The sequence below is a fragment of the Euleptes europaea genome, chromosome 10 (assembly GCF_029931775.1).
Source record: "Euleptes europaea isolate rEulEur1 chromosome 10, rEulEur1.hap1, whole genome shotgun sequence".
Classification (NCBI taxonomy): Eukaryota; Metazoa; Chordata; class Lepidosauria; order Squamata; family Sphaerodactylidae; genus Euleptes; species Euleptes europaea.
This window is the reverse complement of record NC_079321.1, coordinates 65,344,380-65,370,285: the sequence shown is the minus strand read 5'-3', so window position 1 is coordinate 65,370,285 and position 25,906 is coordinate 65,344,380. Positions and strand designations below refer to the sequence as shown.

General features: G+C 43.2%; 2 protein-coding genes across 2 annotated transcripts in view; one reads left to right on the top strand and one right to left on the bottom strand.

Annotated features, from left to right (window-relative positions):
• The window catches only part of FIG4 (FIG4 phosphoinositide 5-phosphatase), a 90,879-nt gene that overhangs the window by 19,309 nt on the left and 45,664 nt on the right, over positions 1 to 25,906 (bottom strand). Inside the window, exons 13-19 of the mRNA XM_056856778.1 lie at positions 19,087 to 19,132; positions 17,294 to 17,442; positions 15,859 to 16,025; positions 10,408 to 10,546; positions 3,996 to 4,054; positions 1,290 to 1,437; positions 202 to 285 (exon numbers count right to left, since the gene is read on the bottom strand). Of these exons, the coding sequence (XP_056712756.1) occupies positions 202 to 285; positions 1,290 to 1,437; positions 3,996 to 4,054; positions 10,408 to 10,546; positions 15,859 to 16,025; positions 17,294 to 17,442; positions 19,087 to 19,132 (792 nt within the window). The remainder of the gene's footprint in view (positions 1 to 201; positions 286 to 1,289; positions 1,438 to 3,995; positions 4,055 to 10,407; positions 10,547 to 15,858; positions 16,026 to 17,293; positions 17,443 to 19,086; positions 19,133 to 25,906) is intronic.
• LOC130483869 (60S ribosomal protein L7-like) lies at positions 21,230 to 22,032 on the top strand. Its single transcript, XM_056856781.1, has one exon. It carries the CDS (start codon positions 21,239 to 21,241, stop codon positions 21,971 to 21,973), a length of 735 nt encoding a protein of 244 aa, XP_056712759.1. The 5' UTR covers positions 21,230 to 21,238; the 3' UTR covers positions 21,974 to 22,032.

Genomic DNA, 25,906 nt, shown 5'->3' with positions numbered 1-25,906 from the left:
CTGGCATTCTACACAGAATGCAGACAAGAGGACTTAACATCTAGCCTGATGGAGAGCTCTGGAGAATTAAAATTGTACATGTTGCTTTGTGCTTGTTTTGTTTTTTTAGAATGATGGACTACAGGTTTCCTAGTACAATAGATGCTTCACTATTCATAATAAAATATGGCTGTCAGTGCCAGAAATGGTTGATTCTCTTACCCCAACACAGATTTTCCAGTTTCATCAGGTTTACGAACAGTAAATGGGCTAGGATCAATGCCAACATTCTTGGGCATAAAATCTCTGGGGGGGGGAAATGGAATGGGGGAAGAATAAATAAATAAAATACAATAAGCAGAGATACTTTATAGAACATCTTCTTGTCAAGCAATACCAAATAGTCATTTCAGATGCAATTTACACACACACACAAATACAAACAAGTCAAATAGTACACGTTAATAATATTATCAAAAGCATCTTTGCCGCATTTGATTCAAGGTTTAAATAAGCTCAAGAGAGTGAAGATTAAAAGAATACATTAAAATGGTATTAAATATACCTGGCAAAGTGATTTTCCCCCCTACATTGAATTTCGGAATTGCTCACACTGGACTCATCTCTGATCAAAAGCCCCCATTATATATTGCCTGGGTTCAACATCCCAAAATAGTAATTTTTTACATTTACATTGTGCTCCTTTTTCTAAGTATCTATTACATTTTTATCCTCCCTCCCGGAAACTTGGAAAGGGGGCATATGCAGGGTTCCTTCACTCTTTTCATCCTCATACCAATCCTATGTGGTGAATTAGGCTAAGGCAGTGATCTCAGAGTCACTCTTTGTGGTTTAGCAGGGATTTCAATCCTCCTTAGTTAAAGTTCAGCATGCTTGCTACTTCACCTGTTGTTTTCAAGTGAATCAGCAACTTCAAACTCACAACCTTACTGACAATGGGTGACCCTTCAAATACATTCTTGAGGTAGCAGTTCCTCCAAAGAGCTGGATTATACATTTCTGAGTTGCTTCTAGATCCATTGTATTGGAAATTGTGCACATTTCACTGTCTCTGGACAATGTAACTAAAAACATACCACTAGCATTCTTTTTAGAAAACCGCACACTGCACCGGGGGGGGGGGGGTGTTCATATAAATGACAGCAAATTCTAAGAGTGCATTTTCTCCTGAAGAGATTCTATTTTAAGGCTATAGTGTCACTCAAGAAAACTCGTGATATTTGAACAAAATGTTACTTTTGAAATAAATAGTTGTCAATGCTATAATTTGCTTAAAAAATAAGAAATACCGTATTGAATTTGTCATTGCCAAGCAAAAGGTGTCATCAAAACTGCTGAGTTCGTAAGGTCGAAAAAATTCATTATGAATATCGATTTCTTCATCAAATTTATGAAATTTTTTCACTGTTAGCTTCCTTCTGTTTTCAGCACATGTTACTGCGAAAAGAGAAAACCTAGTAAGATATTCTTTAGACAAAGGACAGAATAAAAGTTTTATTATTTGGCACTAATCAGGAATGGGGATTGCTGGTTAAATCAAACATTACAGATACTCAGGCTTACTGCTCTGCCCTGCCACTTGCTTGGAGGAAACCACCAACCAAACCCCACACCCTTGGGAATGCCATAGCAACAGCCCCCAGACCTGGCAGGACCCTCTCCCCCAAGCCAATGAACTGGTCAACTCTCTGGAAGCCCTCTGGCACAGCTGGCTCCTAGCAGCTCAAGGCAGGCTGAGGGAAAAAGAGGATCCCCAAGGATGACATTAACTGGCAGTACTGTCAGAAACCGTCTGGTGGTGGTTGGGAGGCAGGCTGAGGCAGGCTGAGCAGGATGCAGGCACCTGAGGATGACAGTGCAGGCTGTCAGAAGACCAGCAACCATTAGAGGCATCAAGCTGGAGAGGAAGGAGTAGGGTGCTTGTGCATCTGAAGACCAGAGGGTATGGTGGCTGGACAGGGGAAGAAGCATGCCCTCTGGGCGATGTCAGTTAACCAATTTTTCCAGATATTCAAGTGCTGGATTACAAAGCTTTTACTGTATGTATGTCGTTAAAACAGAGCCAGCATGGTATAATGGTTAAGAGCGGTGGACTCTAATCTGGAGAACTGGGTTCGATTCATAGAGAGTTGGAAGAAGCCATATCTAGTCCAACCCCCTGCTCAATGCTGGATCAGCCTAGAGCATCCCTGACAAGTGTTCATCCAACTGCTGCTTGAAGACGGCCAGTGACGGGGAGCTCACCACCTCCCTAGGCAGTTGATTCTACTGTTGAACTACTCTCACTGTAAATCCCTCCTCACCTCTAATATCCAGCTGGTACTTTTCCGCCTGTAAGGTAGAGCTTTCCCACCAGGCCTCCAATTGAGGGCAGCCGCAAATAACGTCTGCACTGGCCTCCCCACCCCTCCCCCTTCGTGTATTTGCAATGGCTTGGTCAAGGGGCCTGTGTGGGCTCTTACAGTAGAGTGGGATTTATACGCTATCTCCAATTACTGTTTTAAGGACTGATTTTATTGACAGTTTTATTGCTATTATTATACGTTTGTGAGGTTTTTAAATGATGTTATTCGCCCTGAGCCAGCTTGCTGGGGAGGGCGGACTACAAATATTAAAAATAAATAAACCCTTTATTGTGAGTCCTATCCTCAGCTGCCAACAGGAACAGCTCCCTGCCCTCCTTCAAATACTAAAAGAGAGCAATCATGTCCCCCTTCAACCTCCTCTTTTCCAGACTGATTCCCCATTCCTCCACATGAAGCCTGCTGGGTGACCTTTGGCCAGTCACAGTTCTCCCAGAATTCCCTGAGACCATGCAGGGGCAGGCAATGGCAAACCACCTCTGAACGTTTCTTGCCTTGAAAACCCTACAAGGTTGCCATAAGTCAGCTGTGACTTGACGGCACACACACTTCATTAAAATATGCAATTAAGATGTTATTCATCATGAGTCCCTTGAATTATTTTTTTTTACCTTAAAAAATCTTCACAGGTAGTTAAGAAACAGAAAGAAGGCACCCAGCAAATAATACTCAGCATTGTTCTGTACCACCAATGTGACACAAAGGGATCAGCTATTTGCCCTATTTGGGGCTGCGTCTACTGATATGGTCACCTCTCTGTATTCCCCCAAATATCAGCTTCCCAGAAACATTCCAGGTCAGGTAAATGGCATGCTGCAGAAGAGGTCTAAGCCCCCTCTTCCCATTGTGCTGATACACAATGAGTCCTTCTGTGCCTGGGAAAGATGGCACTCCCAGAACACATCAGGGACCTAACTAGAAAAGTGTTAGGCAGACTGTGCTCAACCAGGGATGGCACAAATATAACATTCGAAATAAATTTCATTTTTTACTTATAAACTGAAAAGGCTGCACATGGGCTCTACTGCCTTCAAGCACAATCGCCAGTTTTTCTGAACAGTTATGTTAAGTGAGGTGACAGTGCGCATCAGTACTGCCTACTTATTGTTATGAAAAAAGGAGGAGTACATGGGAATCAGCTAAAAATGCTGTCTGCTGGGATCACTTATACTATGGATGTATTTAAAAACTAAAGCAACTTTCTACAAAATAATGGTCATATGAATTAAATATTTAAGTGTTTTCCACAAGCCTCTGATTAACCTTTTGACAAGAAAATCTCTAGCTCATACCTTAGAAATCTATCATACACATTATCAACATCTTCATCAATATACTGGTTTTATTCACCATACATATGCTCACAGGTATGTTATTTTACTATTTAAAATTCTTGTCATTGTATCTATTATATTAGGTACTGTGGAACACAGGCAGGATAATGCTGCTGCAGTTGTCTTGATTGTGGGTTTCCCAGAGGCAACTAGTTGGCCACTGTGTGAACAGGCTGCTGGACTTGATGGACCTTGGTCTGATCCAGCAATGGCTTTTCTTATGTTCTTATTGTCTCAGTGGTTTGGTGTTATAATCTTAATCTTAAAATGAAAAAAGAATTATAACAAAAGCACTTACCTTCATCATAAGGCAGAGGCAAGTGTTTTAATACACCTGGAGTCCACCAGTAAGTGTAGCTTTAGGTGTGAAACAAAGGCAAGCAAATGTTTTAATCATCTTTACAATCTTACTATTTGCTTTCCATAATCTCTTATTTACACATAAATGCAACATGACATGGATAGGATCACAAATACAGCAGACTAGTTGCTAGTGTTAATCAGAGCTGGCCTAGTCTCTCAACCAAACACTGACCCAGCATGGAACAGTCACACAGCCATATAGAGGGGAAAAGGAACAAAGGAGTAACAGTCTAATATAACCTTTTATAGGCTAGAAATAGTATAGTAATGTCTAAGGTCAGGTGCAAGAAGCATCTGAGATTGGCAAGAACATCTAATTAAATATAGACATGAAGATAATGTAAAGCTGGGGTGTATTGTATGGAGGAGGTTCCTTCAGATACTGATTATAAGTTTTTCATGCATATGACTACTCTAAATATTCTGTTATGATAGAAAGTAGCATGAACGAACACAGTTTTTATATATTTTAAGAAGATATTTGAATGTAGATAACTTTGTATAGTGTTTGAAGTTCTAAAATAATTAGTTAGCCAAGAAAGTGAGCCCGATCAGATGGGATAGCTAGTTATTGTTGTAAGAGTATTTTAAAAACTTATAAATATGGGAAATATAACTGATCTGAAACATCTTCTCTTAAGATGATCCTTGCCTGTAACCTGATAGTCTCTTCTGGGTCCTGACTATCCTGTGCCTGGTTCTGTCAAGTACCAGGTCATGTGGGTTCGTTTCTCTGTGAAGTGTTTAACTGTCAGACAGGCTCTTGACATGAGTTAGGCCCATTGCTGTTCTCATGTCTCGTTGAGGTTTCGTTTCTTTGAACTGTTCAAGCAGTCCCTCTCCCATCCTCCCTCCCTGCCCCGACCTTGAGCCCCTAGCAGGCCTCTCAGTGTTATGGCTGGTTCACTCCCTTGCTTTCTGTCAGGCGCTGTTATCTTGTGGTTCCCAAGCTGCTTAGCCTGCACCTGGGTTGGTGTCATGCTTAAAGTTATGCTTTGTAGTTTTGGCCGCCATTAGCAGCTTTGACTCCGTGAATTGCTTATGCTGTATACCTTCAAGCTCCTCAATAAAGATTTACCTGTTTCAACTCAACCTGTTTGAGCAAGTGACTTTTGGGATTGCTGAGGGCAGCTCAAGAACTTCCCATTAAGCTGCTAATCTTTTTTGCTTCGTTCTTCGCTCCCACCCGTGAGTGGCTATGGCGGAGAATGGGGATGACAAGCAAGAGGGAGACAAGACAGCGCCGGGTGAGCCCGATCCTGACTCCAAGAAGGAAAAGCCGGTGGGGGAGAAGCCGAAGCCGAGTGGCACTGGCTCGGGAGCGCAACCCAAAACCACCCGGCTTAGCACCTGGCTGGAATCCCCCCGTTCCTGGGGGACCTCCGGAGTGGACACCCAGCCTCGGAGGCCGGGATTCACGGGCACGCGGTTTGAGGACGACCCGTCCCGAAGGGAAGCGATTTTGAGGCATGAGTTGGAAGAAGAACGCCGTCAACTTCGCTTTGAGAAGGAAGAGATGGCAGAAAGGATGGATGCCATGCAAACCTTGATGGAGGAAATGTGGCGCGAATTGGGTGACCTACGGCGGCAGCAGCCTCAGCAGCCTCCAGTGGCTCCGGGAGGCCAACCGATTCAACCACCGCCACCGCCTCCACCGGGGGCACTGGCTCCAGCGCCCCCACCTTGGTGTGAGTTGAAGGTGACGTTCGATGGGTCGAGCGACCTTTTGTCCTATTTTCTGATCCAAGTGGATGTGTTCATGCGTGAACAAGGGGCGACTTTCCCCTCGGACTAGAGCCGGGTTCAATACGTTGCTTCGCTGTTTCAGGGAGAAGCGGCAGCATGGATGGTGCAAAAGTACGAACTGCGCTCTCAAGTTTTGAGAAGCCTAGATGACTTCATGGTGGCCCTCTGTAACCGGTTTGAAGACCTGCATCGGGGGGAACGGGCCAAGACGGCTCTTCTGCAACTGCGCCAAGGGACTAAGTCAGTGGTGCAGTATGCTAGCGAGTTCCAGTTGCTTTCAAGTAAAATTCTCGATTGGAGTGAAGCTACCTGAGTTCAATATTTTCGGGAAGGACTCAATCCTGAGTTACAACACTGGGCTTTTATGCAAGGGAATCGTCCAGACGTGGAGGGATGGGTACGGCATGCAGCCGATATCGAAAACTGTAGACAACTGTTGCAGCTCTCGAAGCAGCGGTCTGCACGGGAAACCAAGCCCCGTGGAGACAGGCCTGGCACCCCAAAAGACTTTCGCTCCGGGATCGGAGGGGGCCCGTCAGTGACAGAACGGAACAAATGTTTTCAGAGTGGTGCCTATCTCGTTTGTGGAGGCTTGGGACATTTTGCCGCTCGTTGCCTATCCCGGGTCAAGAAGCCAACCCCAGCCCAACCAGCGGAGCCCATTCAGTTTGCCCAGATGGACGGTAGTGACTTTAAGGGGGGCCAGTTACTCATAGGACTGCCCAAGTTGCCTTGGGAGTTGGGGAGCATTGGGAACAGCTCCATTTCACTATAGCCCCCTCAGTTAAATATCCCATTGTGTTGGGAATGAACTGGTTACATGGTCATAGTCCTGCCATAGACTAGAAAGCCCGGACTATTACTTTTGCGCAAGCCCAATGTGAGCGGCACAGAAGGGAGGTGGTGTTCAAAGAGCAAGCGGCCACGTTGCAAGAACAGCCGCTCTCAGCGGCTCCACTGCCTCAGCTCCCCATGGAATATGTTCAGTTTGCTGTGTTTGATGTGTGTGAGTGTGATGAATTGCCCCCCCATCGAGCCACTGACTGTGCCATTGAAGTTGTAGGGGAGGGCAAACTCACCAAGGGGATGATTTACCCTATGAGCCCTAAAGAAAAGACAGTGTTACGAGACTATTTAGACACCAACTTGGCAAAGGGATTTATCCGTCCGTCCTCTGCGCCTCACTCGGCGCCCGCTTTCTTTGTTAAGAAAAAGACTGGGGATTTGCGTCTCTGAATAGATTTCCACAGCCTCAATGCGGTCACTCAGACTAATGCCTACCCCCTTCCTCTCATTCCAGATCTGCTTGCTCAGCTCAAGGAAGCCTGTATTTTTACTAAACTTGATTTAGTGGAAGCTTACCATCGTATTAGAATCAGAAAAGGTGACGAACATAAGACAGCCTTCTCTAGTTGTTTTGGAATGTTTGAATATCTGGTCATGCCGTTCGGCTTGACGGGGGCTCCGAATGTCTTCATGCAAATGATTAATTAAGTGTTACATGACTTATTGTTCCGAGGAGTGATTTTTAATTAGATGATATTTTAATTTACACCAAGACCGTGGAAGCACATGTGGCCTTGGTAAAAGAAGTGTTAAGCCGGTTGCGTACTCACAGATTGTATGCTAAAGTTTCCAAATGTGACTTTCATCAGCCTTCCATTACGTTTCTGGGATATATAGTGTCGCATCAGGGGCTTGCTATGGATCCTGAGAAGGTTTGGGCGGTAGTAGAGTGGGAAGCCCCCTCTACCGGCAAACAATTACAACAATTTCTTGGTTTCGCCAATTTCTACCGCAACTTTATTCCTAACTTTGCGCAAACAGCCTTGCCTCTGACTTCCTTGTTACGGACGAAAGGCAAAGGACCTGCAGCTGCGCTACCGTCAGCCAAATTACAGTGGGGTCCAGATTGTCAACAAGCGTTTGACTTATTAAAAGAGTTGTTCACTTCTGAGCCAGTGTTGAAACACCCTGATTGTGAAAAACCTTTCGTTGTACAGGTGGATGCTTCAGACGTAGCTATGGGTGGGGGCACTTCTCCAAAGGGACGAGAGTGGCCAGCTACAACCGTGTGCGTATTTCTCTAAAAAGTTTTCTCAAGCAGAACTCAATTGGGCTATATGGGAAAAGGAGGCTGCAGCAGTGAAACATGCCCTCTCGATTTGGAAACATTTTCTGGAAGGGGTTGACATGCCTTTTGAGGTCTGGACCGATCACAAAAATCTAGAGGCATTAAAAGGGTCTAGAAAGCGGTCCGCCAAACAGGTTCGGTGGGCGCAATTCTTTGCCAAGTTCCGATTTGTGTTGAAACATGTCCCTGGGAAAGAAAACTGTTTGGCAGATGCATTGTCCCGACTCCCCCAATACCGTGGTCAAATAGATAGACCAGTGGATTCGTTATTCACCCAGGAGCAACGGGGGGAGGTGCCAGGGTTGGCCGTGCTTACTCGTGCGCAGAGCCGGGGGAGAAGTCAGACTCGGCAAGCGGACTCCCGGAAGCTTTCCGCGCGAGGGTAGCTGAAGCCGTGCGCCAGGAAGAAAAAGACCAAAAGCTTCCTCAAACCATTACTCGCCAGGGGGAGTTGTGGTTTCATGGGGTAAAATTGTATGTTCCAGAGACTGTTAGGAAGTGTTAGAGATGGCTCATGGAGCAAAAACCGCGGGACATTTTGGTTTTGTCAAATCTTTGCATTTGTTGAGACGTCAGTTTTGGCGTCAGGCCAGGCATGAGAGTGGATATGGACCTTTTTGGGCGCAGTTGCCCCACCTGCGCAATTTCAAAAAGACTCACGGGGAAACCCCCTGGACTTCTTAAGCCCTTAGAAGTCCCATCTGCTCCCTGAGAAGTCATTGCCATGGACTTTATTACGGTTCTCCCCCTCAGCCGGGGAAAGACAGTATTGTGGTGGTGACGGACTTGTTTTCTAAGCAAGTACATTTTGTTCCGTGTTCGGGCTTACCGACGGCCCAAAAGTTAGCACGTATGTTCGTTACTCACATGATGAAATATCATTCATTTCCACGCAAGATAATTTCCGACAGAGGTTCACAATTTGTAGCTAAGTTCTGGAAAGCATTTCTAAAACTCATGGGGGTGGAACAAGGGTTGTCTTCAGCACATCACCCTCAAACAGATGGACAAACAGAACACGTTAATTCGGTATTAGAATGCTATTTACGCTGTTATGTGAACTATCATCAGGATGATTGGGTCAATTTGCTACCTTTTGCTGAATATGCTTACAATAATGCCCCTCATTCGTCCACAGGATATAGTCCGTTCCATGTGGTAAATGGCAGAGACTTTGGGCCCTTTGGAAACGGGGATGTACTCCAGGAAGAAGGGGTCAAAAGAAAGTGGGGGATTGGGTACAGGTGGTTCAAAACACGTGGCCATGGCTTCAGAAAAATCTGGAGCAAGCTAAACGCAAATATAAAGAACAAGCGGATAAACACCGTTCTCGGGGGGGGGAGTTTTAACGTGGGGGACCAGGTCTATTTGTCCACCAAGCATTTGCAATCCCTGAGACCATGTAAGAAATTAAGCGACAAATATGTGGGTCCATATGCCATCACCAGAGTGATCAATGAAGTGGCTGTGGAGCTGGCACTGCCCAAAGCTCTCAGGGGCGTGTTTCACATCAGCCTTCTCAAACCATATGTCACAGCTCCCCAGTTCCACCCAGAACCTAAGCCTGAGGTGCCAACAGTGGTGGGGGGTGAGATGCATCTCGAAGTGTCTAAAATTTTGGATTCCAAACTGACGAAGGGAAAGCTGTTCTATTTGGTCCGTTGGAAGTACCTTGAGCCAGCTCATGATGAATGGGTGGCGGCACCTCACGTCGCAGCTCCTCGTCTGGTCCGACAATTTCATGAAGAGTACCCCCAAAAGCCTCGCCCTGCCGCGGATGTGGGAGGGGGGTCTTAAGGGGGGCAGAATGTCAGGATCCTGACAGTCTCTTCTGGGTCCTGACTGTCCTGTGCCTGGTTCTGTCAAGTACCAGGTCATGTGGGTTCGTTTCTCTGTGAAGTGTTTAACTGTCAGACAGGCTCTTGACATGAGTTAGGCCCATTGCTGTTCTCATGTCTCGTTGAGGTTTCGTTTCTTTGAACTGTTCAAGCAGTCCCTCTCCCATCCTCCCTCCCTGCCCCGACCTTGAGCCCCTAGCAGGCCTCTCAGTGTTACGGCTGGTTCACTCCCTTGCTTTCTGTCAGGCGCTGTTATCTTGTGGTTCCAAGCCGCTTAGCTCTGCACCTGGGTGGGTGTCATGCTTAAAGTTATGCTTTGTAGTTTTGGCCGCCATTAGCAGCTTTGACTCCGTGAATTGCTTATGCTGTATACCTTCAAGCTCCTCAATAAAGATTTAGCTGTTTCAACTCAACCTGTTCGAGCAAGTGACTTTTTAGGATTGCTGAGGGCAGCTCAAGAACTTCACAGGTATTTGTTTGCATATAGCCTGAAAGGGAATGTGACAGAGTGCTAACATAAATGATAAAAACTTTATTGGGGAACACTAAGCCTGATACTGCATAGAGTCTCTACTCTTTAACAATATCCATACACTTAAAAAGTTAACCAGTGCAGAACTGTGAAATACCTTCGCCTCGCCTGGACAAGATTAATTGTGTCTTTTTGATGCAAGTAAAAATCAGTTGGTAATTCCCAGAGATGAGGTTTTCCTTCTTCAGGCTGAAATACTCCCAGAAACAAATTTATTGAATCTTGCCTGTCAGCATCTAGAATATGAAAAACACAGAACACAACGATGTCAGAGTGCAGGATATATTTTACTGCAATTAAACAAAAGGGAAAGAAGTGACACAGGAATGCCATTTTCAGTGGCTGGCATATATTTCTTGCACTTGACAGAATGATGTTTTAAAAGATTTTTATGTTTGCCCGTCTCTTCTGATTCTGTCTTATTTTAATTCCAACTGCCTCTTACACAAAACTCTCACTCATATATCTTAATTGGCACCTCAAACCAAACCTTGATGTTATGCTCTTCTCTCATGCAGCTGCTTTTTAAAAATCCTTGTCACAGTCATTCTTATCTAGATATGGAGGCTAGAATATTCTTGGAATGTAAAATAGCTAAATTGTAAACAGTTAACTCAGTGATAAAGATGCTACAGAGGTAGAAGGCAATTATAATTAAGGGTACAATCCAAAGGCTGCTCTTGAAACCTCTTAAAGGGCAACTGAACTCTACAGTGGTATAATGTGATACTAGCACCAGGGATGGTTGCCATCCTAAGCTGTTCAGAGAACAAGATGCATTATAAATCTTTAAACTGTCCACAGAAGTATTACTCAAAAGGAAAAATTTCTTAAACGGAAGAATTTTTTTTAAATCCATGTCAGTGTTCCATCTTTTTCTTTGCAACTTTTCTCCCACCGTCTCTAATATGATTTCGTAATTTAAGCGAGATGTGCTGTATATTCACCTCCTACTACACACCCTTTATTCTGCCTGTCCTGCTTTCTGCTGCAAATGTAAAGTGAGTCCATTCATCCATAGCATCTAATGAGGATGGGTTCAATGGTAGGCTTAAATATAAGGCATAGTTTTTTTCATAGCGGTCCAGAAACATTCAAGATATACGAGTCAGACGGCAGACAACTTACAGAAAACGAGAACTGCCCTGTCACTGTTTAAAATTTGAATAATTTTAGGACAATTATTAATAACCAAATTTCTTGATTGTGAACCAGAGACAGCTTAGGTATAAAATAGACTTTTAGTGATTGCAAACATAACACTAACCCCGGCTCACTTTGACAGTCTTTTTTAGCAGCTTCCTACAATTTTTGGAAGGCTGGGTTTGCTGTGATAAACCTTCCCTGCACCTATTCCCCCAAAGGGGAAATATTGACTGCTCACTAGTAGAGACAGGTCTAAACTGTCACTCTGCCATCCTCCTGAGGGAGAGGTAAACCCTGCTTCTGTACTCATCCTGAGGTAGACCTGGAATTCAGCTATTGCACTATTCGCAATATTCAATCCTTTTTTTCAAAGCTGACTGAATGTTAGAACTCCTTGTAATGAACATAATATCTTTTATAAAATGTGGGTTTTGTTATCACCTCACCCAGATGAATCCATAAAGATGACATCTAAAAAGCATGATACACAGTTCAGACAGAACTAAGGAAAATTAGATTCATTTAAACATTAAAATAATGTTTAAAATGCACTGGTACAAGAAAATATGAAGAAACTAATATATAGGTAACATGATATATAGTATTAAAATAGTATTTTAATACTATTTTATTAAAATACCACACTTGGAATACTGTGTACAGTTCTGGTCACCACACCTAAAAAAGGATATTACAGAGCCTGAGAAGGTGCAGAAAAGAGCAACCAAAATGATTAGGAGACTAGAGCAACTGTCCTATGGGGAGAGATTAAGACGCTTAGGGCTGTTTAGCTTGGAAAGAAGGCGGCTGAGGGGAGACATGATAGAGGTCTATAAAATTATGCATGGTTTGAAGAGAGTGGACAGGGAGAAGTTTTTCTCCCTCTCCCATAATACTAGAACACGGGGTCATCTGCTAAAGCTGGAGGGTGAGAGATTCAAAACAGATAAAAGGAAATATTTTTTCATGCAACGCATAGTTAAATTGTGGAACTCCCTGCCCCAGGATGTGGTGATGGCTGCCAGCTTGGAGGGCTTTAAGAGGGGAGTGGACATATTCATGGAGGAGAGGGGTATTCATGGCTGTTAGAATGGATATTAGTCATGCTGCATACCTATTCTCTCTAGTATCAGAGGAGCATGCCTATTATTTTGGGTGCAATGGAACACAGGCAGGATGGTGCTGCTGCACTCGTCTTGTTAGTGGCTTCCTAGAGGCACCTGGTTGGCCACTGTGTGAACAGACTGCTGGACTTGATGGGCCTTGGTCTGATCCAGCAGGGCCTTTCTTATGTTCTTACGTTCTTAATATGCTATTTTTTATGAAAAACTAAAATAGTGCAAGGTGAAGCACTGATAAAAGCATTAGCAGTTTCCCCCTTTTCAATTCAGCCACCAATGCTACAATTAGGGAAGTTCCTGTATAGATTTTTTAAAAATAGACATTGTATGTACGTGTGTTATTGCACATTTTTTGCATGTTGTTTGGGGAAAGATATATGACCATGAGCTTTATGAGGTGAAGTAATTGAATTAGTCTATACACTTCATTGCCCTCACTCTGTAAAAAAAAAAACCAACAACCCTGAAGCATCAGATTTAATATGACTGGAACCGTAGTGCCCTATGATTAAGTGGATGGAGTAATCAGATTATTTTCCTATATCAGTTAAAGAGAAATTGACAGTACAGCCCTGTTTCTCGATAAATAAGTGGTTTTAGATTCCAGAAATCCGTAACGACACACATGGCAACATTTCTATTGAAGTCTGCAGTGAATACAGATCAGACATATCACTTTGGAATGGCTTTTCTAATGTAGTCAACATTAAGTGAAAGAAATGAGTAATTTTAAAGCCATTCAGAAAAGTCATTCTTCAATGACTGACTGCTATTGGTTTGAAAAGGAATGACAAAGGCCCTATCTTTTTAATGGAAGCAACAACACATATAAGAGTCTTTTAAAAAAAGGCATACTAATGTTAGTATGAAGATTCAGTTTGGATTCTTTCTAGAATGGATAATATGGCTCGGGACCAGGGTATCTGAAGGACCGTCTTCTTCTATACTCTCCTGCCTGGGAATTAAGATCACAAGGAAAGGCTTTCCTGTCTGTTCCACCAATCAAACAAGCTTTTCTGGTGGGCACACGAGAGAGGTCCTTTCCAGTGGCAGTGTCAGGTTCCTAACTGAATGCAAGGTTCAGTCAGGCTCTTGACATAAGTTCAGGCCAAGTTCTGGCCACAAGTCAAGTCCTTGGTTCCCAGGGTTTTGAAGCTCCTGTGTATACTTTCGTTTGTGCCACAGCTGCAAAGTGTTTTGTCTCCACTCATGAGAACCACAATCTCGCTGAAGCCTAGCAATGTTTATCTTATTCTTCTGCACTAGTGTTTTTAAGCAAGTAACCTCCTAGAGATCTCTAATGCTAACCCTTCCTTGCCTGTGAGCGGTCAGTTCTTTTATTTGCCTATTAGTTCCTAATAAAGTATTACTGCTTCAGATCTACCTGTCTGGATGAGTTTGCTTGAGGGATACTAGAGGCAGACGCCTGAGACTGACAGGCAGCCCCACAATTATGGAGCAACCTCCCCAAGAGGTGTGCCTGTATCCCTCACTTTCAATCTTCAGGAGGCAGTTGAAGACAGTTTCATTTAGGATGACATTTGTCTAATTTAGTTTTTATTTATAACTGGAGATTTTAAATTTTGATCTTTTGTGTGTTTTTTATAATCCGTGTTTTATTTTTACTGTAAGCCACCTGAAGTTCTTCAAAGTAGAAAGGTAGCTAATAAATATTTTAAATACATAAATAGAGAAAAGGGGAATTGGAAGCCCTACGGAGGCATACATTCAGCCTCCCCCCGAGGTATACATTCAGGTATGAGTGTGTGTAAAGTGCCGTCAAGTTGCAGCCGACTTATGGCGACCTCTTTTGGGGTTTTCATGGCAAGAGACTAACAGAGGTGGTTTGCCAGTGCCTTCCTCTGCACAGCAACCCTGGTATTCCTTGGTGGTCTCCCATCCAAATACTAACCAGGGCTAACCCTGCTTAGCTTCTGAGATCTGACGAGATCAGGGCCATCCAGGGCACATTCAGGTATAACCAAGCCAAAATTATACCAAAGCTGTTTTGGGTCGGCCTGGGGACACCAGAAATGACCCCAAACGCTCCTGAAATTCCAGGCGCAATGAACATTTATCTCCTGGAATACTGGAAGGGCTTTGGGGAGGCACAGGAATAGGGTGGGAAAGAGAAGAAGTTGTCCCAGAGAACAGCTGTTAGTTGTCGACTAACAGGTGATGATCAGACAGAGCTGGCCTCCAACCATGGCTCTTTAAATTTTAACAGGGAAAGGCCCAAACTGGTGCTGGACTGATCATGGCTGCATTGTTCCTGTTGATGGATTCTCCCCACTTCTGGCATTGTAGGCAGAAAAACCCAGCCCCTCAGCCTAAACATGGTGGATGGGCTGGTAGGCTCCTGGACTCCTGGATATGGCAGTGGCTATTTCTTCACCAACCACTGGGGTGGCTTAGTTTTTTTTAAAGAATGTCAACTGAATATCAATCAATCAAGTTTTATTCCAATACAATATCAGCTCTGAATAAAAAACCAAAGGTAGGTTAAAATAAGCTTGCCCATTGTTGTAGCAAAAAAGTACCTTATCCAAAATCATGATCTGAAATTATTGCAAAATTTTTTGAAATGCACACTTCTACCCCCACCCCCGCACTAAACCTCATGGTGTTCCCATGATATTCTCCCTGATCTCAGGATTGACTTTTTAAGTTGCTTTGGGAATGGGGAGGCACAGTAAAAAACTATTTATGAATGACACCATTTGCAGTCACCTAGAATCCAACTTTCTGAGATTGGTTGAGGTGGCTACTGCCATTTCTCAGCGCCCAATTTTGGGAGCCAGCAAATCTTTTCCAACTCCTACGTATTTCATTTTCTTTGTCTCAGTCAATATTTTCTATTATTAGCCTAAAGAAGAGCTAGATATTTGCTGTCTGGTTTAAGGGTACCATCCTGACCGTTGAAGGAAAACAGCATTTAGTCATTACATTTCCAAGTTTTACAGTAATTGTGATGTCCTACTCTTAATTTTTAATCCTGAGTTTATGCCATTTTAAGTTTACTGTGACCTAAATGCCTTCCAAACTGTCAGCCATGTTTGAGTGACCCAGTTTTAGTACTATCACAAAAATTCAAGCACACCATGTTTGAGTGACCCAGTTTTAGTACTATCACAAAAATTCAAGCACACCATGTGGCTAGTTGTTGAAACTATTTTTAAAAAGCAGTTTTCACTTTGCAAAGACTCACTGCTGCTGATAACTACTAATACAGATGGAAATTTAGGCACAGATTCTTCGTTTGCACAGAAAATTTCACTTACCTGAAAAAGCATTGCTGTAATATCTTGAAAGAGTTTGCATAATATCTTTAGAATGCTGGGTCCAAGGTGCTATCTTTCTGTAGGTTTTTACTCGATGAACAAGTTGAGAACCACCATACTGGAGAGAAAGTGTATCACCATGATCCTCATATAACTCTTCAAATAATCTAAAGTAAGGAGAAGAAAAAGGCTAAGAATCTATTATTTGTTTATTTCAGGAATTTACAAGCTGGGAACCCGCAACGCCTTGCGAGGGGGATCTCACTTTCCCTGTACCCCTACCTCACAATTTTCTCTCTCCTTTAACTAGCAACTTCCCATGACACCCAGCCTATCTGTTGATGGACGGCCATTCGGACTCCGCCTCAGACATACTGGCCAGGTGTTTGTATGCCGTGACTGGATGGTTAAGGAAAAGTCAACTGAAATTAAACCCAACAAAGAAGGAAGTCCTGTGGCTGGGTTGGGGCAGTCTGGGAATGGGGTGCCAGCTCCCAGCTCTTGATGGCATGCAATTAACACCTGTGCCCACTGTCAGGAGTCTGGGTGTGATCCTTGATGCCTCCTTAAAAATGGAGGGTCAGGTTACAGCCATGGCCTAGGCGGCTTTTTTTCCATCTCAGCTGGGCCCAGCAGCTGGTGCCTTATCTCTCCCGCCCTGACCTAGCCACGGTGATCCATGCGACGGTCACCTCTAGGCTGGATTACTGTAACCTGCAATACATAGGACTGCCCATGAGACTGATCCAGAAACTCCAGCTGGTGTAAAACATAGCAGTGAGGCTCCTTATGGAGATCCCACCCCCGGGAGCACATTCGACCAGTGCTTTACCAGCTCCACTGACTCCAGCTGGAGTATCGGATAGGGTTCAAGGTGCTGGTTTTGACCTTTAAAGCCTTACACGGTCTGGGACCACCTCTTCTGTTATGCCCCCAAAGGACATTATGTTCTACTAATACCAACTTGTTGGTGGTTCCCGGTCCTAGGAGTGTGCGGCTGTCCTCGGCCAACCAGACCAGGGCCGAAAAAAGCCTTGGCCCCAGCCTAGTGGAATTCCCTTCTTAATGACATAAGGGCCCTGTGGGACCTTAAAGAGTTCCACAGAGCCTGTAAGATGGAGCTATTCCACCAGGCCTATGATTGAGGGCAGCCATGGGATGTCATCAGTGCTGGCCTCCCTACCTCCCCCACACCTTTGGTTTGATGGTGTGGGTTATTAAGTTGTTCTGTTGATTTAGTGCCATCTTTGTATTTAAATAAATTACTCTTATTGTTTTAATTTTAATTAAGAGATCATAGATTTTGTTTTATTGCAATGAACTGTTGTAATCTGCCCTGAGCCCAGCTTTGGTTGGAGATTGAGGGCGGGCTAGAAATCAAATAAATAAATACATACATACATGCATACATACATAATATGGTAAACCTTCTTACCTAACAGCATCGGTGTCAAACTGCAGATTGGGTTTGTCAATCAACCCTAAGGAATAAAGTTGATAGGCCAAAGCACACTTCCCAACCATAAACTGGGCTGTGTTTGTGCGATCCAAGCAGTCAACACAATTGGTTCGAAGAACTCCAGTCTAAAAAAGAAATTATTTTAATAAATGGGAGGACCTACTAATCCAAAAAACCACTTCTCAGTGACATTTTCCATTAGGGTAGTTTTGCAACAAAGTCGATTGCAGGTTTGGAGATAATCCAGCGTGGTGTAGTGGTCAGTATTAGACTAGAGATTGGGGAGAGCCTGGTCTGCCATGGAGGCTTGTTAAGGGACCCTGGGCCGGCCACACACACTCGGCATAACCTGCCTCACAAGGTAGTTAGGATAAAATGGAGGAGAGGAGAATCATACAAGTTGTGTTAGGTCCCCACTGGGGAGAAAGATGGGGTATAAATGAAGTAAATAAGAACTAGTAATAACAATAATCCTTAAAGCTCCAAACATAGTTTAGCTGTCATTTTCCTCCCACATGTGCATCCAGCTAACTTCAGCAAATAATTTTGTGCAAATTGAAAACTGTTTCAAGTACACAAGACATTTTTTGCACAAACTTGCGATTTTTGGACTATCACCATGTTTATTGACAATTATTTTACTTACTGGATGTCTTATTTTTGTATTTGATGTTTTAGCTATCATGCCAATAAATAAGGTTATGAATGAATGAATGAAATTATTTTACTTTAAAAGTCATGGACATACTCTTAAAATATTTTTCAATCTATTGTTAAGAGTATTTGAAAAAAAATCCATATATTTAGAACTAAGATTATGTGTAGTAAAAACAGAGTTCAAATCCCTATCCTGTTACAGAGCCCAGTGGGTGAAATCACAGAGCCCACCAGGTGAAATCACTGTCTATCTTCCTCTTTTGCTACGGGTGATTCTGTTGGCGCAGACACTGCCAATGCACAAGCAAGGTGGACATGATTTCATCTTGCTGTCCCTCCTCACTGTAGCCTCCCAGATCACTTAGCTTCCCCCCCATATATTTCCTACAATGTCCAGCAGCAGCCTTGGGGAGGTCTCAGGAGTTGATTTGACCCTGGTGGTCCCTTCCAACTCTATAATTCTATGATGGGGAAAGGGGGAGGCAGGAAAGATCCATGTTAATAATCTGTACTGGCATATTCTTGGATCTAATCCATAAAACACCAAGTATGCATTTGTTCTCATTTCAGTTATGTCACACCACTGCATATCTATAGGTTCAAGATTAAAAGCTGAATTCAAAAGCTTATGCCATTGCAGAAATTATGTGTTCATAGAAAAATCTGGGCTTCCTAACTATGAACATCTGGAAGCACGAACATTAACAATGAACACTGTCCTTTATAATTAAATTATAAAGGCTCCATCCTGTATTTCCCTCCTTAATGAACAATAAAGGGCTTTAAAAACATCTTTACTAAGCATACTGGCAAAATATTTTCTCCTCTGCAAAACTCACACACTGATTTCAACATCTGATCTAGAATTGGTTAAGACCAGAAAATAAACTAGAGTTTCTAAGGAACACCAATGACAACAATTAGGAATGTTTATGGGCAACTGTATCCCAATCTCAATTGCAATTTTGAGGATTATTACTAATACTTAGAATGGTGCAGACAGCTGACATTCACCCAGTCCTAAAGAACAATATTTGTTGTCTTGTAGATGTTTTTGGCCCAGTACCAAGCTGTATTGAACAATAGCTGTAAAATCAATTTCAGTTCAGTACCTGTAAGCGGCCAGTGGGGATGACGCATCCTCCCAACTCATTCCACCTGTAAGACAGAACATTGTATCTGGCAGGGCACATACTGTAAGAAATACATTCAGCCAGATATACTGCATAGTGATCATGAGAAGCAGAGAGAGGGCCATCTGGAATTAGCCTAGATATTACTATTCCTCTAACTTCACTGAACCTGTTTGTCTCCTTTCGGAGTCCATTTCACCTGAAAAAATAATAGATCCATCTCTTTGCATCCCTTCCCCTAAAATATAATTTCATGCACCCCGAGCCCTTTGAAATGACAATTCTAACTCCTGATCCCATTAGAAGGTTCATGCACATTCCATGACTTCAACAGTTCAGCCAGTGACTAGGGGGATCATTTTAACAAATAAAAAATTGAATCCAGATTCTTACATAGCAACCTGCATATACCCAGTATTTCTTTTAATTTTCTGGATTTTTTTTATCCTACTGAAAAAAATACATTTCATTCTGCAAATCTATGCATTTTGTGCTTTAATCTAAATGCCTTATTCATATCTCTGTGATTATGGTAAATGCCATATATCTAATTCTCAACATAGCCCCATTAGTATGAGAGCTGGTAGGTATGGGGGAGGGATTTATCAAAGATGGCCAGTGTTTGACAAGGATGTTTGCTGCCTGTCTAACCTCCATAGCATCCCTCGAGTTGATGATACCAGGGCCCCACGTCTGCATTAATACTTTGCAACACCAGATTAGTGAAGCACAAAACTGCACACCTCTATGAAATGTGGCTGGAAGAAGAAATTGACCTGGCTTGCTTAACAGAAACATGGCTGCAAGAAGATGTTGTGGCGTGTCTACCCCAACTGACACCCCCTGGCTATGCTGTCCTCCACCAAACTTGTACACCTGGCTGAGGGGAAGGTGTGGCTATTATCCTCTATGAGTCCAACCTCCGCAGACTTCCAGTACAAACTATCACTGGCATTGAATGCATGGCCCTTACATTAGGGATTGGGGACAGATTAGTCATTCTTCTTGTTAGCCTAGTTCCCCAGTGGGCACCCTTTATGAGTTGACAGAGGTACTGTCGGACATGGTATTGGAGATTCCTAGACTGATCACTTTGGGGGACTTCAATATTCATCTTGAGCAGCCCAAGAGCAGCCCAAGACTTTATAGTCTCTTTGATTGCCTCAGGCCTCTATCAAATTGCAATGGGCTCAACACATGAAAGAGGACACACTGGATTTAATTGTTTTTGCACTGATCAAATGAGGGAAGGCCTGGTTTCAGGGTTAGAGATTTGACCTGAAGCATGGTCTGACTGCTACTGTCGTGAGTCAGCCTGAGAGTTACTCTTCAGAAGAAGAGGAGGCGGCAGAACAAGCCCTCACTCCCTCTGAAGAGATAACAGGCTAAAACAAGAGAACAAGAACAGGGAAGAGAAAGCCTTTCACCTTCAGGGTCTCCTCCACCAGTGGAGAGAAGAAGAGTAAAAGGTAGAATGGCATTGCAGCAAAGGAGAAAGTCGGCCCGGCTTTTGGACAGAAGACGTAAGTTGGCGCAGGAGGAATCAGTCTGAAGCCGACAGTTGAGCTGAAACACCTGGAGAGTCATGAAGGCAATATAAGCAAGACTGACTGTTAAGTGCCTCGTGGGAGCAAATGTTATTGCATGCCACCTGTCTCTTATCTTGAGAAGCTTCATTTGGAGTCCGGTTTTGCCGTGGTGTTGAACTTGGAAGAAAGCCGTGGCCTGCAGCCAAGATCTTAAGGGTGAGGAGCTTGTGTTGTCTGTGACCTTGTTCCTGTATAGTGAGTATACTGTTTCTGTCCTTATTAAGGAGCTGCCGGCCCCTCCCGGCAAGAGTAAAATACGCGTCAGGCTCTGCTTCCTTCAGCACCAATACACTGCTGTGTGGAAAGCAGAGACTCAGACCTGCCTGTACGCAACAGCTACCTACCTAAAACCAAGGTGAATGTGGCTGAAACACCCTGCATGAGAGGGGGCTCAGTTAAATGGTCCACCCAGAATGTTCTGAGAGATTTTAGGATCACAAACACATGCTCAGCTAAGGCTGCATGTGGAACATGAAGCTTCTTGAAACTATCAACAAGATTGCCCCTCAATAACTAATTCCCACTGATTTCTGGAGGTGACCATGGCGGGTGAAGAAGCAAAAAAGAAGGTGCCTTCGGTTCCAGAAAACCTCGTGAAGAAAAGGAAGGCTTTTGCAGATATAAAGGTCAAACATCTGAAGAGACTGTTGGTTCAAAAGAAGTTGCGAAAGGATGAACAAAAACTCATCTATAAAAGAGCTCAGGCCTATCACAAAGAATACAGGCAGATGTATCGACGTGAGATTCGCATGGCTCGAATGGCTCGCAAAGTTGGCAATTACTATGTACCTGCTGAACCCAAACTGGCATTTGTAATCAGAATCAGAGGCATTAATGGTGTCAGTCCCAAGGGTCGAAAGGTACTGCAGCTTCATCGTCTGTGTCAAATTTTCAATGGGACGTTTGTGAAACTCAACAAAGCATCCATTAACATGCTGAGGATTGTTGAACCCTACATTGCATGGGGTTATCCCAACTTAAAATCTGTGCATGAACTGATCTACAAGCGAGGCTATGGCAAGATCAACAAACAGCATGTTGCTTTGACTGACAATTCTTTGATCAAGAGATGTCTGAAAAAGTATGGCATGGAAGATCTGATCCATGAAATCTATACTGTTGGTAAAAACTTCAAGGCAGCAAACAACTTCCTCGGGCCACTCAAGCTGTTTTCTCCACGGGGTGGAATTAAGAAGAAAACTACCCACTTTGTAGAAGGGGGTGATGCAGGAAAAAGGGAAGACCAGATTAACAGACTCATAAGAAGAATGAATTAATGGTGCTAAGATTTCACCAGGCTTTGCAAATAAAAGCAGTCTCCGTAAAAATAATAATAATAAAAAAATAACCACTCCTACCCATGGGGGGTAAACTGGGCCCTTCTTTACCACAGAACTGGGTGATCTGCAGAGGGCCAAGAGATGTCTACAATGAGACGGGTGGTGAACTTGCACCAAATCTGATAGATTACACTATAGAGCCCATCAGAAGAACTATGAAGCGGTAGTGAAGGCGGCAAAGAAATGTTACTACTTTGCTACTATTTCATCAGCTAGTTCACAGCCATCCCAGTTGTTCAAGATAGATCAGAAAATGCTGACGCCAACATTTGAGCCTTTGTCATCTCAGAAAGAAATAATTAGCTGTGATATTGTGCCTTTTTTTTTTGCTGATAAAATATTGAGAATACATCTTGGTCTGGATGTCAGTTGTAACACAGGCACAACAGAAGAAAGGCCTAATACACCTTCTGGTCTATTTATGGACCATTTTGACCCAGATTCCAAGATGGATGTTGACAAGATCCTGGGATTGGTTAAGGCTACTACCTGCACTCTGGATCCTTGCCCATCCTGGCTGCTAAAATCAAGAAAGGACCACATCAATAAACTCTTCATATCCATTATAAATCAGTCATTAATTCAGGACACCTTCCCTTGACCAGTCACAAGGCAGTTATCAGTCCACCACTTTAAAAACCATCCTTACAGAAAAATGATCTGGCCAACTATCACCCAGTCTCTAGCCTGCCCTTTCTGCTTGATATGGCTAATCTGGCCATCTGGATCCAAGCTACAGTAACATCAAGACTAAGCTGCTGTAATGCACGGTACATTAGTCTCCCCTCAAAATCAATTCAGAAACTCCACTAGGTGCAGAACACCACAGCTCCTCTATTATCAAGAGCTAGATGGAGCATGCATATTTCTCCCATTTTGCAACCACTCCACTGGCCACCCATCAGTTACTAGACTATCACATACAAAGTCCTTTATGACCTGGGACTCTCATATCTGTGAGACCGCTTCTCCCGCTATGCACCACCATAACCGCTTTGCTCATTTGAGCAGGGTCTTCTGCAGGTACCAACCAGCAAACTTCCTGAACACGTCCATTCTCCATGGGGTCCCCCACCTTATGTAATGGCCTGCCAAAGGTATTACCCACAACCAAGGCTCTTTGAAGGCGAAGGCTCCTGATTAGAACTTGATCTTTCTTCCACAACCTTGCTATGAATAACAGGGAATTTAGTTCCTCTTCTTTCTTCCAGTTCCAGGGTTCCACAGTTTTGGCATGCATGCATAGTTATGCGTGCACATACAGTGCTTGTGAATGGGCTACACAATGACAGAGAGATGGGCAAAGGAAGGGCACAATTAATCAAGTGCTCGGTCATTTCCACTGCTGTAGCTGTTGATTTAACTCCCATTCGTCCAAATGGGCAAAGTAAGGGCAGCACCTTTCAGATTTTCCTTGTTCAAGCTGCTTGGCCTATCTGTTCTTTCTTTATGGCATTAATCAAATGTTGGGTGGTTCATTAATGTTTGAGAAGCCAGTCATAGGATTAGCAATTGGGAATGTGATTTTTCCCCCCTTTAGAAGAGCAAGTAACTCACAAAAATATTTTTTCTGCAAATTTCCAAAGATTGAGAATTTTATCAAGCTTTTATACAGAGGAGGTACTTTCTGCATTGTTACTGGCAAATTATATTAGCATACAGATGATGTTGTGTGTTTAGTGCCGGAATAGGAGTGTCAAGCATCAAGAAAAATTGTTCTCCAAGAGCAACTCATATTACATGACAAAATCTATGAACTTCAGTTAATATTAAATGACATTAAAGGCTGTTACACAGTACATGAAAAAGTATGTTTAAATAATATCAAGTAATTGTAGGCAGTGGATCAATAGTTGTATACGTATTCTCAAATTAATTCATGAATTATAATGAAAAGCAGCACAATTTCAGTCTCTCTGGTATGTGTGCTTAACATTTTTTGCTTGCCTCTCTCACTGCTGTGAAATATCTGCCTGTATACATGAAGAACTGTGCGTCTCACTGAATGCTACTTGAACCCAGTTGAAATGTATGAGAGTAAGTATAAATGTGCTGTTGTGCATGAGACACACTGGAGCTTGTCCAGAAAATGTCCCCACTGGATTCTGTTCATGGCCTTTCAATGTGAACAATTTCATTTTCATGTGAATGCCGCCTGAAGAAAAAAAAATCCACTTTATTCTTTTTCAAGCAAGGCAGGCCACTCTTGGATGCAACTCCATTTCTGGAGCCAGGAGACTGAATTTAATTACTTCTTGATAGCTTGTCTCCAATTCCAGACTAATAGATACTGCCAAGAATTAATAACATAACCACTAGAAAGGAACCAATCAGCCAAAATTTAACAGACCCCTGTAAGAATGTTGATACAGAAGGACTCAGAGGATATCTGAGCTGATCTGCACTCAAGAGTCCAAGAAGAATATATCATTAGAAAAGCAACCAGGACGGATTTAACCTTCAAGAACAGAAATTCACTATCATGTTTTATCTGGTGACAACATGAAAACAAAGAACAGAAAGTGGCCAGAGTGGAGCTTTAGCCACAGAGAGTCCGGGCACCTCTTCATCAGCTCCAACTGCCTAGCCAGCTGTGTGTGTGTAAAGTGCCATCAAGTCGCAGCCGCCTTATGGTGACCCCTTTTGGGGTTTTCATGGCAAGAGACTAACAGGTTTGCCAGTGCCTCCCTCTGCACAGCAACCTTGGTATTCCTTGGTTGTCTCCCATCCAAATACTAACCAGGGCTGACCCTGCTTAGCTTCTGAGATCTGACGAGATCAGGCTAGCCTGGGCCATCCAGGTCAGGGCTAGCCAGATGTAGCAGTCTAAAAAAAAAAAAAGGACATATCATCACCTAGTCAACCAGCTAGAAATCTGGAAAATAAAAGTCATGCTGGCTGTTTGGTCCAAGACCATGACCAGTGAACTTTTTGAATGGCTGACCGGGAACTTCTTTGTCTTGCAACATGGCAGTCACACCACTGGAGCTCAACAAACAATATATCCTGATGTATCCAGGAATGCCTGCCTAGCATATGTAGCTTCATGTACCTTGTGACTGAGCCAGGAAGGGCAGAGAGCTCAGTCATCAGCAGCAACTATGTATAATTTCTCAGGTACTCTGGAAAGCAGGAAATGAACAGGTGCGCCTTCTGCTGCTCTCCTCTTGTTACTTTACATTATTTTCTTTTTCCCTTCCTTCTACTAAGCAACCTCGGTCTACAAGTCACACAGCCCAGCTAAAAAAACCCTTTCTGTCAACTGACAAAGCAGGGAGAGGACGAGGGTGTCATACAGATGTTTGCACTGATGCTCCCAGCTCTAGGTTGGAGCTGACTCAAAGCTGACTTCCTCTGCCTTCAGGGGCAGAAATGGAATCCTATTTATTTATTCTGTTGTATTTTTATCTCACCCTTCCTGTAAGGTGCTCAACATGGTGTCGAATCTACACCATAGATGTTAAATGTTGTAGAATCTACACCACAGATGTTAAATACACTCAACCACCTACACTGTAGATGGTTGAGTGTATTTAATAATTTAGAGTTATATGAGGACTTTAAAACTACTAGATTATTTTGCAACAAGGCTCAGCTATATCAAATAGCACATCAATAATGGCACAGTTTTTTTAAAAAATAATGGCAATTACAACTGATGCGACCATTGATTTCAGTAGAACTTCAGTAAGAATAATTTTCTTTGGCTCAGGGCCATGGTATCCTCACATACTTCACAAAAGGGACCTCAAATTAGCCAAACCTGGATGATCCATAACATGTCAAAAGCAGTGATGTGCCTTTTTAACAAACACCAGGCTACTATTCAATAGGGATGGCTGAATTCCTGCAGGTTCTGATTGCATCACA